General features: G+C 43.8%; 1 protein-coding gene across 1 annotated transcript in view; it reads right to left on the minus strand.

Moving 5' to 3' along the window:
• LOC126236457 (nose resistant to fluoxetine protein 6-like) overlaps nucleotides 1–12,987 on the minus strand; it is a 181,465-nt gene extending 168,478 nt beyond the window's left edge. The window contains exon 1 of the mRNA XM_049945776.1: nucleotides 12,719–12,987. Within this exon, the coding sequence (XP_049801733.1) occupies nucleotides 12,719–12,965 (247 nt within the window). The 5' untranslated portion in view covers nucleotides 12,966–12,987. The remainder of the gene's footprint in view (nucleotides 1–12,718) is intronic.
• Between the last annotated feature and the right edge of the window lie 959 nt (nucleotides 12,988–13,946).

Below are 13,946 nucleotides of genomic sequence, written 5' to 3' on the forward strand. Positions count from 1 at the left end.
GATAATGTCAGTGGTAGTTGTTTGAAAGGGGTAACAGCTTAGATAAGATAAGATTAGACGTACTTTTCGTTGCAATTGATCCATAGTGAGGAGAATCTCTAGGATGTAGAAAATGTCAGAACAACAAGAACACATAATAAATATGTACAATAAAAACAAATATGCTAACGTGCCTTCCACAGATCCGAAATGGAATGATCGTCATGGATGTGGAATGAATAAAAAATTTTTAAACAAATTTTCATTTATGAAGTAAAAACACTGAATATAGGAATCATTTTACAACACTTATTTACAACTATCGCATTATTGCACTGAATTTGTACAGAAGTCAGATTGTACTAATGTTAGCATTATTTTATATTATTAGTGAAACACACATACACATACCAGTTGTTTCTACTAAGAAATTCACAGTGGAGTAGAAGTTTGCCACCAATAAAACCTTTCGGCTTCTCTTAAACTGAAGTTTATTGGTAGTTAAACTTTTTATGGCTACCGTCAAGTTATTGAGTAAGTGTGTTCCTGAATAATGGACATCTTTTTGGACCAAAGCAAGTGACTTTAAATCTTCGTGAAGATTATTCTTATTTCTAGTATTGATTTCATGAACTGAGCTGTTGATTTGAAAAAAAAATTATATATTTTAATGACAAGTTTCATTAAGGGATAAATAAGATGGGAAACAGTAGTTAATATCCCTAGTTCCCTAAATAGGCCTCTGCAGGATGTTCTCGATTCCTCACCACAGATAGTTCTTGTAACACGTTCATGTACCCGGAAAACGTTACCTTGGCTTGATGATATACCCGAAAAATAATCCCATGCGACATTACGGAATGAAAGTAATCATAGTATGTCAACTTTTTCATTTTTATATCCCCAATTTCTGTCAACAATCGCACGGCAAATCGAGATTTGTTCAGGCGCTTCAGCAGTTCTCTGGTGAGCTCCTCTCGGCTGAATTTTATTATCAAGCTACTTACTTATCGATAGAAGTGCAATGATAAATGTGCGTACCTTATATATAAAGTGCTTTGGAACCAGAATAGCTTTTTATTATATTTTCATGAGGGAACAAATCAATTTTTCTATAAATGAGGCCAACACAAATGAAGTTTTTATATGACAGATATGCATGTCCAAGTACACAGGTGAAAAGATAGAAAACATGAAGATATTTGCAGATTTTTCCGTATTAACATAAATATTTAATCGTGGGGCGGACTAAAATAGATTTTTCCTACAATAATGCCCTGTTTAAGAGAAGTGTTATTCCTACAATCATGAACAACATTTCAGTATTACTAAAACTCATTATCATCCCTGAATTCCTCTTAAACATCCTAATATTAAATGCATGAATATTGTGTAGGAAGATAACAGGAAACACAACGAAAATAAACAACTAGAGAATAGAAAGAATCAAGGAGCGAGAAAAAATTAACGCAACCTCGCAGATCAATAGAAAATATTCAGAACCATCGCCTGACTCACGACAAGTCAAACAGACAGGGTCATGTTGACGTCGTGTATGATGAGTTCCTAAACGTCTTCAGTGGGGTTCCGCGGAGTCCCTTCGTAAACAAAACACATGCAATCGAAATATCCGGGAAGATATGCGACTGTAATAAATACAGAACTCGGCATATTGTTCTCAATTGGAAGGTATCGCCGAAAGCAGAGGCACTATGCGGCCTCCGTCAACGATTGGGCCGCTGCTGTGCGAGTGAGCTGGCTGGTGATGTCTGTGGCTCTACGAAGCTGCTCGTAGACGACGCTGTGTGTAGGAGATCGATAGGTGTAAGGAAACGCAGATAAGCTAGCAGATCATCAGCGTCTTTTGCGAAGATCCTTAGCTGACTATAAACATCAATAAATACACTGATGTAACAAAAGTCCTACAATCATGAACAATCATGATTGTGGTGTATCATGTCGACCTCCTTTTACCCAGTGTAGAGCAGCAATTCGACTTGGCATGGACTCAAGAAGTCGTTAGAAGTCCCCTGCAGAAATGCTGCCTCTATAGTCGTCCATAATTGCGAAAGTGTTGCCGGTGCAGGATTTTGTGCACAATCTGATCTCCCGACTATGTCCCATAAATGTACTATGGGATTCTTGTAGGGCGATCTGGGTAGCCGCATCGTTCGCTCGAATTGCCCAGAATGTTCTTCAAACCAACCGCGAGCAATTGTGGACAGGTGGCACGGCGCATTGTCATCCATAAAAATTCCATCGTTGCTCGGGAACACGAATTCCATGAATGGCCGCAAATGGCCTCCAAGAGGTTCAGTTGGACCAGTGAACCCAGTCCATTTCATGTAAACACAACCCGCTCCATTACGGAGCCACCACCAGCTTGCACAGTGCCTCGTTGACAACCTGGCTCCATGGCTTTGTGAGGTCTGCACCACACTTGAACCCTGCCATCGGCTTATACCAACTGAAATCGGGACTCATCTGACCAGGCTATGGTTTTCCAGTCGTCTAGGGTCCAACAGCTATGGTTACGAGCCCAGGAGAGGCGGTGCTAGCGATGTCGTGCTGTTAGGCTAATGCCACACTAGGCGATTTTCTCCGTTGAAGGTCAACGATTTTTGTAGCGCCGGAAATGGAGCTCCATGTTGCAAAGGTGCCACACTGGGCTGTAATTGTCGTTAACGGCCACACGACACTGTTATTATCGCCAGTCGCGCAGCAGCCACAAGGATACTACACTCAGTTCTGTTTAGTCTGTGTGTGGCAATGTCCGAAAACTCTGTAAATGTCGTTCCAAAGGATCATTTGGACAATGAACCGATAATAATTGAGGTGGAGAAATATTCCTGTCTCTACGACAAAAAATCGCAAGAGCATAAAGATCGTCTGCTGAAGACAGAAGCATGGAAGAAGGTGTGTGCAGATGTTGCTGTGGCTGAGAAGTGGAACTCGTTATCACTGGATGCACAAAATGCAGTAGGTAAGATGATATACTTACATACTGGTATATAGGAGCATGCAAAGTTTCATGACAATCGGCACAACTTTCGTCTAGACAACTACTAAAAAAGTAATTTAATTTTTTTTCCTTCTCCATCTAGTAGTTTGACATGCGTAGAAGCCTGTTGCACCAAAACAATTTAATGAATTGTGTTGAAACTTTGCATGATTTAATATAATGTTTTTAGAGGTATTTTCAGACTATTTTCAATATTTTTAAAAAGATAGAAAAATAAATGCTCTGAATTTGTACAAATTTTTCATACTAATATCTTAATGTAATATTACCTAAGGTTAAAAAAATGACAGTTTTGAGGATACAGTTGCAAAAAATCGATAACTTAAGGTTGTATGGAGTAAGTTATTTCAAAAGTTAAAAGCGGAACTACAAAAAGTTGTTTGAAACAACGGTATTCTTGTGACCGTATTATGTAGCATTGGGTATTTACGTCATAAGCCAAACAGCGTAACTATTAAGTACAGCTTATGAAAATAATGACATCATCATTTGCAGACGTCTAGTTATCTTTGCCGACAATGTATGCACTTTGCCAAGGAACTGATCCTTCCACAGAGCAGAAGTAGTTGCAAAACGAATCTAATGTCACAACCACAGTTGCTATCTCTTAGTCCTACGTTTTCTATAGATTCCAAAGAACAGCTTAAATCTTCAAACCGATAACTATCATGCTTTCGCACAAAGTTATGCAGCACGCAACAAGTTTTTGTAATACTTTCAGCCAAGTTAATATTAACATCTATGGCCCAGCGGGAAATTCGCCACTTGTTAGCAAGGATGCCAAACGCACGTTCTACTACACGCCTTTCTCTACTCAGCCTATAATTAAACACTCTCCTCGAGAATGTGAGTGATTTTCTTGCAAAAGGCCACATCAAGTGCCGGCCGATGTGGCAGAGCGGTTCTAGGCGCTTGAGTCAGCCGGCACGGCAGCTCAGCGTGTTGAATGGATCAACAAAGAACTTAAACGGGGTGTCATCGGACGTCCGCCCCGAACAAATTCAATGAACAATATAGAACAAAATGTGATTAAAATAAAAAAAGTCTGGAACCGCGCTGCTACTACGGTCGCAGATTTGATTCCTGCCTCGGGCATGGATGTGTGTGATATCCTTAGGTTTAATTAGTTCTAAGTCTAGGAGATTGATGACCTCAGATGTTAAGTCCCACAATGCTTAGAGCCATTTGAACTACTTTTTTTTTTTTTTTTTTTTTTTTTTTTTTTTTGCATCAAGTGTTTATCAAGAGCAAGACCTTCGTCATCTATAAATACGGGAGGCACATTTTCATTGTTTGGTTCATTAGTCATATGTTTGGCGTCTGGAAAAGGTAACCTTCCATTATAAAATGCACTTCCGAATTTAGATCCTTCTAAAATATTTGAATCACAATCATGTAAATATCCTCCTATATCAGTATATCGGAAGCAATAGTCACAACTCGCAACTGCCATAAGAACTACGGAATGAAACTGTTTACGACAAAAGTTCACTTCCACTATTACAGGGCTTCACCAGCTGCGATTATTATCAATGGGAGAAAATCGCCTAGTGTGGCATTAGCTTTAGCAAAGGCACTCACGTAAGTCGTTCGTTGCAATAGACCATTAACGCTAATTTCGCCGCGCTGTCCTAACGCGGATGCATTCGTCGAACGTTCCACATTGATTTCTTCGGTTATTTTACGCAATGTTGTTTGCCTGTTAGCACTGACACTATAGGCAAAGGCCGCTGCTCTCTGCCGTTAAGTGAAGGCCGTCGGCCATTGCGTTGTCCGTGGTGAAAGGTAATATCTGAAATTTAGCATTCTCGGCGCACTCTTGACACTGTAGACCTCGGAATATGAAATTCCCTTAAGACTTCCGAAATGGAATGTCCCAGTCGTCTAACTCCAACTACCATTCCACGTTCAGTGTCTATTAACTGCCGTCGTGCGACCATAATGACGTCAGAAACCTCTTCACACGGATCACCCGAGTACAAATGACAGCTCCGTCAATGCAGTGCCCTTTTATACCTCGTGTACGCGATATCACCGCCATATGTTTACGTGCATATCGTTATACCATGACTTTTTGTCTCCTCAGTGTACAATGCAATGTTCGTTAATATACGAAGTGATTAGAGATCGTTACTCTAATCAGTCGCTAATCGGTGACTGCAATCAGTCACAGCCTTCAAGAACTGTATGAATATCTGACGGTAGCGATTTCAGGTGGAACGACTACATTAATTGTGGGGAAGGCTGAGGCTAGACTCAGTTATATTTCGAGATCAGTGAAGAAGTAAAATCCTCACACTAAAGAGGTCTCGTTATGTGACCTTCCTTCGACCAGTTCTTGAGTAAGTCGTGTAGGAACTGTGGAAGGAACATTACCATGTCTATTGTTTCGGAAATATGTATTTATGTTTTTATTTTATCTTCTACATCGTCGAGATTCTCTTTTTTTTGTTTTATGTTCTAAATCCTCGAGGATATCTTCACTACGGACAGATGGAATGTAAAGTGTATCTGTTTGTCTGAGGAGTGGGAGTTCAGATCTCTGTCTGGCGATCCTCATTTAGGTTATCCGTGGTTCCCCTACATCGCGAATGCGGCGACCATTTTAAGGAATAGACTCATATCCCTCTCCATCTTATTACAATATTAACTTGTGCACCGTCTGTAATTGACCTCTTCGTCAAAGGTCGTTACATTAAGCTTGATCAGATTTCCAAATTCAAAATATAGAACCAAAATTAGAAGATGAAAATGAACCGAAATTTTGTGAAAACTTTTGTTAATACTGTATCTACAGGGTGTTTCAAAAATGACCGGTATATTTGAAACGGCAATAAAAACTAAACGAGCAGCGATAGAAATACACCGTTTGTTGCAATATGCTTGGGACAACAGTACATTTTCAGGCGGACAAACTTTCTAAATTACAGTAGTTACAATTTTCAACAACAGATGGCGCTGCAAGTGATGTGAAAGATATAGAAGACAACGCAGTCTGTGGGTGCGCCATTCTTTACGTCGTCTTTCTGCTGTAAGCGTGTGCTGTTCACAACGTGCAAGTGTGCTGTGGACAACATGGTTTATTCCTTAGAACAGAGGATTTTTCTGGTGTTGGAATTCCACCGCCTAGAACACAGTGTTGTTGCAACAAGACGAAGTTTTCAACGGAGGTTTAATGTAACCAAAGGACCGAAAAGCGATACAATAAAGGATCTGTTTGAAAAATTTCAACGGACTGGGAACGTGACGGATGAACGTGCTGGAAAGGTAGGGCGACCGCGTACGGCAACCACAGAGGGCAACGCGCAGCTAGTGCAGCAAGTGATCCAACAGCGGCCTCGGGTTTCCGTTCGCCGTGTTGCAGCTGCGGTCCAAATGACGCCAACTTCCACGTATCGTCTCATGCGCCAGAGTTTACACCTCTATCCATACAAAATTCAAACGCGGCAACCCCTCAGCGCCGCTACCATTGCTGCACGAGAGACATTCGCTAACGATATAGTGCACAGGATTGATGACGGCGATATGCATGTGGGCAGCATTTGGTTTACTGACGAAGCTTATTTTTACCTGGACGGCTTCGTCAATAAACAGAACTGGCGCATATGGGGAACCGAAAAGCCCCATGTTGCAGCCCCATCGTCCCTGCATCCTCAAAAAGTACTGGTCTGGGCCGCCATTTCTTCCAAAGGAATCATTGGCCCATTTTTCAGATCCGAAACGATTACTGCATCACGCTATCTGGACATTCTTCGTGAATTTGTGGCGGTACAAACTGCCTTAGACGACACTGCGAACACCTCGTGGTTTATGCAAGATGGTGCCCGGCCACATCGCACGGCCGACGTCTTTAATTTCCTGAATGAATATTTCGATGATCGTGTGATTGCTTTGGGCTACATACAGGAGGCGGCGTGGATTGGCCTCCCTATTCGCCAGACATGAACCCCTGTGACTTCTTTCTGTGGGGACACTTGAAAGACCAGGTGTACCGTCAGAATCCAGAAACAATTGAACAGCTGAAGCAGTACATCTCATCTGCATGTGAAGCCATTCCGCCAGACACGTTGTCAAAGGTTTCGGGTAATTTCATTCAGAGACTACGCCATATTATTGCTACGCATGGTGGATATGTGGAAAATATCGTACTATAGTGTTTCCCAGACCGCAGCGCCATCTGTTGTTGACAATTGTAACTACTGTAATTTCGAAAGTTTGTCTGCCTGAAAATGTACTGTTGTCCCAAGCATATTGCAACAAACGGTGTATTTCTATCGCTGCTCGTTTAGTTTGTATTGCCGTTTCAAATATACCGGTCATTTTTGAAACACCCCGTACATAGTAGCTTTATGTTAAACTACTTGGTTTACGCTACAACTACACAGATCATCGTACCATTTTCTTAAAATTCGCACTAAAAAGACTATCAAAATACCTTGTGTTACTAATCGAGTAAATATTTTATTGTTGTCACATGCCAAACACAATATATCACTTATAATATAAGGATGTTTTTAACTAGGGTGGAAAATGATTGTTATTTATGTGGGTAACTCTATTGTTAATATCAATTGGCCCCGTAGTTTCGCCGTGGGTAGTTCCTGAAAAATCTTTTTTGTTGATTTTGTAGAAGAATGTATGTTATTCAGAAGTTTTATATTTTCAAACGGAATTTTTTAAAAGTCAACAGGTGAGGTATCCCGAAAATGAATCTCAGTTGTAACTATTACCTTAAAGGCCTCGGCACTAAACCCCTTCATTTCATCAATTCATTAATCATTTGCGATCGAGAAAATTCTTTTGCAGTTGCATTAGTTCAAGGTAGACCTAGCACAAAGACAGTAATGACGTGCAGATTCTTGCAGCAGTTATCTTGAGTTGTAAGGAAATTCAAAATGTGAGACCTCGTTCAGTTTGGTATAATCGAAGAGTGCATTTTGTTTATCCTCTGTGTATTACGACATTTGCTCTTCATTTGGTTATCCTACACGTTACTTAAAAATACGCTATTTCAAAATATACGAGACGTTTAATGAAAAAGGGACAATATTCGTTCCGTCCATATTTTGCCGAGGAGAAAGGAACTTAAACTAAATACGGGACGATCCTGTAAAATACGGGACGTCTGCTCACCCTACTTTACATCCTATCCCTCGTTCGTTGGGTGAATATTCATCTACAGGGTGGTCAGAAACGGTCTGAAAACTTGTAAAGGTGTTGCAGGGCACGTTGCTCTGAGAAATAATTGATAACTAAAAAATTCGATCATTGAGTTGTTTCCGAGTTAATTGGCATATAAGTTAGCCAATCAGGCCGCTGCGCTCGCAAATTCAAGTCGTCCGCCAGAGACGGTGTCGCCAAGCGTGTTTTCTGGTCGGCTGTCTCAAATCGAACAAGAGAGCGACACAAAAATTGGGCACGGGACAGTTGCAAGGATCGGACCAGAACCAAAGACTGAACAGTGTCGTGCGCTATCATCTTCGCTATGAGAACAACTGACGCTAATTGCATTTGGCGGATCAGTTGAACTTGCGCGCGCAACGGCCTTGTTGGCTAACTTCATTGCTAATTAACATGGAAAAGGCGGAACGTATCGAATTTTTTTCGTAACAATTATCTCTCAGCACAACTTACCCTGCGACACTTTTAGAAACTTTTAAGACTTTTTCTTTCTACCTGTATCTGTGCACTCACTAAAATCGAAAAATTGATCAGTAGCTTCCATATATTACAAGTGGGCGCCATTAAATAAAAAACGTGCCTCCGTAGCCCAATCGCTAAAGCAAGCCTGTGCGGTGGCGCCAAACTCGGAGGTACGCCCCTTCGAATTCTGGTGTTGAATGAAAGATTCACTGCCAATATTTAGCCTGAAGGGGAGGAGAGGTGAAGGCGTAAGGCTGCTGATAACCAGTCCTTGCGCCAGTGCTTTGTATTAAATTCTAAACCTTTCCGCAGAGTCTCATGAAGAGAACGCATGTGACACTGTTGACGGTGATATGCCCTCGGATGGGGACTTTAAACTCAGTTGGCCTGTCGATGCTATTCGAGAAGAATAGGCCGTGTGCCGGCAGCGGGTATCACCGTTTCCTTTCTCTTATCATATTCGTGCAATACATACATGGAAATGGCTTCATTGGCCGGGAGGCCCCTTGCAGGGCAGGTCCAGCCGCCATGGATCTTATTACATTCGACGCCACATTGGGCGACCTGCGCGCCGGATGGGGATGAAATGATGATGAAGACAGCGCAACACCCAGTCCCTGAGCGGAGAAAATCCCCGACCCAAACGGGAATCGAACACGGGCCCGTAGGACGACGATCCGTCACGCTGACCACTTAGCTATCGGGGCAGACAACACACACATAATACTATACATACTCTTCATCCCTTACATTCACCTATATTCCACAAACACGCGGAGGAAGAACACCCTTCCTAGGCAACAACACTACACAACATTCAATTTTCTAACTACAAAACAAAGTAATTTCGTTTTAAGAAAAGCTAACACATTCCTTGTTATATCAAAAAAGGAGCCAGATGTTTGTCTCTGCCGGCCCTTTGTGGCCGAGCGGTTCTAGCCGCTTCAGTTTGGAAGCGCGCGACCGTTACGGTCGCAGGTTCGAATCCTGCCTCGGGCATGGATGTGTGTGATGTCCTTAGGTTAGCTAGGTTTAAGTAGTTCTAAGTTCTAGGGGACTGATGACCTCAGATGTTAAGTCCCATAGTGCTCAGAGCCATTTTGTTTGTCTCTACGATATGCTTGGAGCGAGTTATGAAGTAGTGAGGTAGAATGAATCATCTCTTCTCATTCTAGTGAGACGCACGTGTAACTGTCTGTTCAGAATTACTGTGGTAGCCAGCAAGGGGATGTAGTGTTTCTTTTGTTGTTATGGAGAATTATGGAAATGAAAGAAAACCAGCAACATCTAGCCTACCTTTCTCGTTTGAGACTGAAGAGGCTGGGAAATTTAAAGCTACCATCGACACATGTACTTATTGCGTTTGAGCTGCATGGGATTTAACGCTGAACATGTACAGAAAACTCCTATTTCTGTACTCAGATCGGTTACACCCTGGCCAAGTGCTGGCGTTCAAGTACACATAGCGACGTCCGCTACAGAGTTGGGTTACAGCGAAACACTGACAAGGCAACTGCTGCTATAGATTACTCATCTTTAATTCTACCCTGGGACAAAGGCAGGCGGCACTGACTGTATATACGCTGGCCGCCACTTTCCGTAACAGAAGCCTCGTCGCCCTGTGTATAGCGTCACGAGACGGCCACTTTTTAAACCACCCGTGCCGTTTAGTCTCCAGAATATTTACTTGCGTACGAAGTATTTGCTACTTTTGGGGGGGTCCGCTTCCCTTTTGCTTATCAAAACTTCAGTACAGTGCCAGAAATGAGAAAAAAAGCTAATACAAAATTGGACAGCTGTTGAATTACGACGTAACGGGATGGATGGGTTGGCAAGCTCGAAAGAGGAACGTCATTTACATTAGTATAAGCTTTCGCGTCGTGACTATGTCTTTAGGTCTCGTTAAGAGGCGTGAGGGACAAGAGGGAAATATTTCCCCCTCCTGGAATATGAAGCGCAGATTTCATATTCATTTCAAAATTCTCGCACATTTCTGGCACAATTTATCTATGATTCTAGTAAATTTTTCTTTCAGTATCTACGCTTTGAGGAATTAACTTCGGTCCGCAGCTCGTGGTCATGCGGTAGCGTTCTCGCTTCGCGCGCCCGGGTTCCCGGGTTCGATTCCCGCCGGGGTCAGGGCTTTTCTCTGCCTCGTCATCACTGGGTGTTGTGTGCTGTCCTTAGGTTAGTTAGGTTTAAGTAGTTCTAAGTTCTAGGGGACTGATGACCTCAGAAGTTAAGTCCCATAGTGCTCAGAGCCATTTAAACCATTTGAATCTAAGCCGTCCGAACAGAGTGGTCATCGCAACTGCGCGGACAACCCAGCACGCCTCCCGTCAGACCCAAATTCTCAACTTATCCACACACTACTAATGTTTCGTCCCTTGCCCATTATCCTCATTTTTCGCCGCATTCGCCGCTTTCCGTAAGAGTTCGATCCTACTGTGCATCAGCACTGAAGAGATCATTGGCCTTTCTCACGTTAATGTGCAACGGGCACTACTTTTGCAATGTGCGGATAAGTTGAGAATTTGTGTCTGACGGAAGGCGTCCTATGGTAGTCCTTGCAGTTACGGGGACCACTGTGTCAGCTTCCTCGTAAAGCCACAGTAGAACCGGGTTGGAATCCCTGTCCGGCACAAGGCTCTGAGCACTACGGGACTAAACATCTATGGTCATCAGTCCCCTAGAACTTAGAACTACTTAAACCTAACTAACCTAAGGACATCACACAACACCCAGCCATCACGAGGCAGAGAAAATCCATGACCCCGCCGGGAATCGAACCCGGGAACCCGGGCGTGGGAAGCGAGAACGCTACCGCACGACCACGAGCTGCGGGCTGTCCGGCACCAATTTTCAACTATTTCCATTCATATAAATCGATGCCCACCCACAGCCAGTGTATGTAATTCCATTGTGAGATAAAATATATTTACCACTGCGGTGTCAAAATCATCTACCTAAACAACATTGAGTGGAGACCGATCTAGCGTTTCAAATACAAGTTTTGTAGAATTTGTGTCAAATTCAGTTTTTCTACATCTACATCTACATGATTACTCTGCAATTCACATTTAATTGCTTGGCAGAGGTTCATCGCACCACAATCATACTATCTCTCTACCATTCCACTCCAGAACAGCGCGCGGGAAAAACGAACACCTAAACCTTTCTGTTCGAGCTCTGATTTCTCTTATTTTATTTTGATGATCATTCCTACCGATGTAGGTTGAGCTCAACAAAATATTTTCGCATTCGGAAGAGAAAGTTGGTGACTGAAATTTCGTAAATAGATCTCGCCGCGACGAAAAACGTCTTTGCTTTAATGACTTCCATCCCAACTCTCTCCCCTATTACGTGATAATACAAAACGAGCTGCCCTTTTTTGCACCCTTTCGATGTCCTCCGTCAATCTCACCTGGTAAGGATCCCACACCGCGCAGCAATATTCTAACAGAGGACGAACGAGTGTAGTGTAAGCTGTCTCTTTAGTGGACTTGTTGCATCTTCTAAGTGTCCCGCCAATGTAACGCAACCTTTGGCTCGCCTTCCCCACAATATAATTTTTGGTGCACTAAACGTTCTTAAACCCGGTGAATCAGTCGTATTACTAGTGACAGTTCCAGAATCTTGCCTCCTGTTAAGTAATGTTCAGCAGGTGCCCGTGTGCACGATACAACAAAACTCTGCTGGTTGTGTGGCAGCATCCATGTATTTTTCTTTTTCCAATTTATTGGCTCTCGGGACGCGCTCATTCAGCCATATCAATAGCGTAATGTCAATTACGACGATACGAACCTAAGGCCAACAGAGCACCCATTCCCCGAGTGAGAAAAACCTCCGACCCGGCTGGGAATCGAACCAAGGCCCCTTCAGATAGAAATCCACCGCGCTGACCGCGTAGCCACCCAGACGTAATAGGTACCTCCATATCAAACAAAATAACAACCTACGGCTCGATTACTCTTCTACACCATCCAGACGAATGTCACGCGCATAAGAACAATTTTAATGGAAAACGTCATCTGAAAGCGCTTGCTGTGGCAATGCGAGAGGACGAAGACTGACCTGTCTGCGCATAGGGCTGCTGGTGCGGCACAGGCCTCAGGGCGCGGTCGGTGGGCTCTTCTTCATCGACGGGCACGTCTTCCGCGAGGAGCGAGACTGTGGTGTAGTCCTCCGTGGTGGAGGCTGCGGCTGCCTGGTCCAGCTGCAGGTCCGTGGTGGGCGCCGCGGACACGCCAGCTGTGGCGGCTAGGGTAAAGGCGAGGATCGCCACTGCCACTGCCGCTGCCATTGCTGCCGCCTGCCGCATCTCGCTTCGCGGGGTGCGCTGCGACTGCCGCCGCTGCGCCGCCGCTGCGGGTACCAGCCGGCTCCGGAAGGTCTGCCCGAGGACGTCACCGCCACCGCCACCAACCGCCTTACCGGATCGCCGGGGACGGGTTGGTGCCGGGCGGCCCTGGAAGCTACCACGCCACGGGGTCGCCTTACCTCGCCTCGCTGCTGAACCACTGCTCGCTCTACCTCAGACCGTCGCTCTGCCTCCACTTCTCAATCTGCTCTCTGTAATTCACTATAAAGCGCGAGGCAGAGACTACCATATATAAAGGTGTCCTCCCGTACAATTCGCAAGTGCTGCATAGTAAGAAGTTTATAACACTCCGTGTCATCTGTTGTTATATATGGTCTTTCAGAAACATTCGTCACATTTCACGAGACTGTATCTGGTACGACGGGGCGTTCAACAACTTATGGGGATTTTCAACTTTTTCGTATCCCAGTCGCATTCTGCCGATGTATTCGCGTCGTATAATCATTTTATAGACGGCGTGCGCCGTGGCCAGTTTCTTTAATCTGAATATGCCTGCCAAAGGCGAAACGCGTCATTGAAATCTGAAAATAAAAACCTCTGCAACCAAGACCGTATTTTTCAAATGTTCAAATGTGCGTGAAATCTTGGAGGACTTAACTGCTAAGGTCATCAGTCCCTAAGCTTACACACTACTTAACCTAAGTTATCCTAAGGACAAACACACACACCCATGCCCGAGGGAGGACTCGAACCTCCGTCGGGACCAGCCGCACAGTCCATGGCTGCAGCGCAATAGACCGCTCGGCTAATCCCGCGCGGCAGACCGTATTTTTATCTCAAATCTTACGTTTGTTGCTTATCACACGAATTAATGAAATGGAATAAATCTTAGTAATGCAACATATTTTTTTAGCCATTTTCGGTTTAAAAAATGAGGAATTTGTTGCGGGACATCGGGGAATATTGCCGCTACGGCCTCTA

The sequence above is a fragment of the Schistocerca nitens genome, chromosome 2, assembly GCF_023898315.1.
Source record: "Schistocerca nitens isolate TAMUIC-IGC-003100 chromosome 2, iqSchNite1.1, whole genome shotgun sequence".
NCBI lineage: Eukaryota > Metazoa > Arthropoda > Insecta > Orthoptera > Acrididae > Schistocerca > Schistocerca nitens.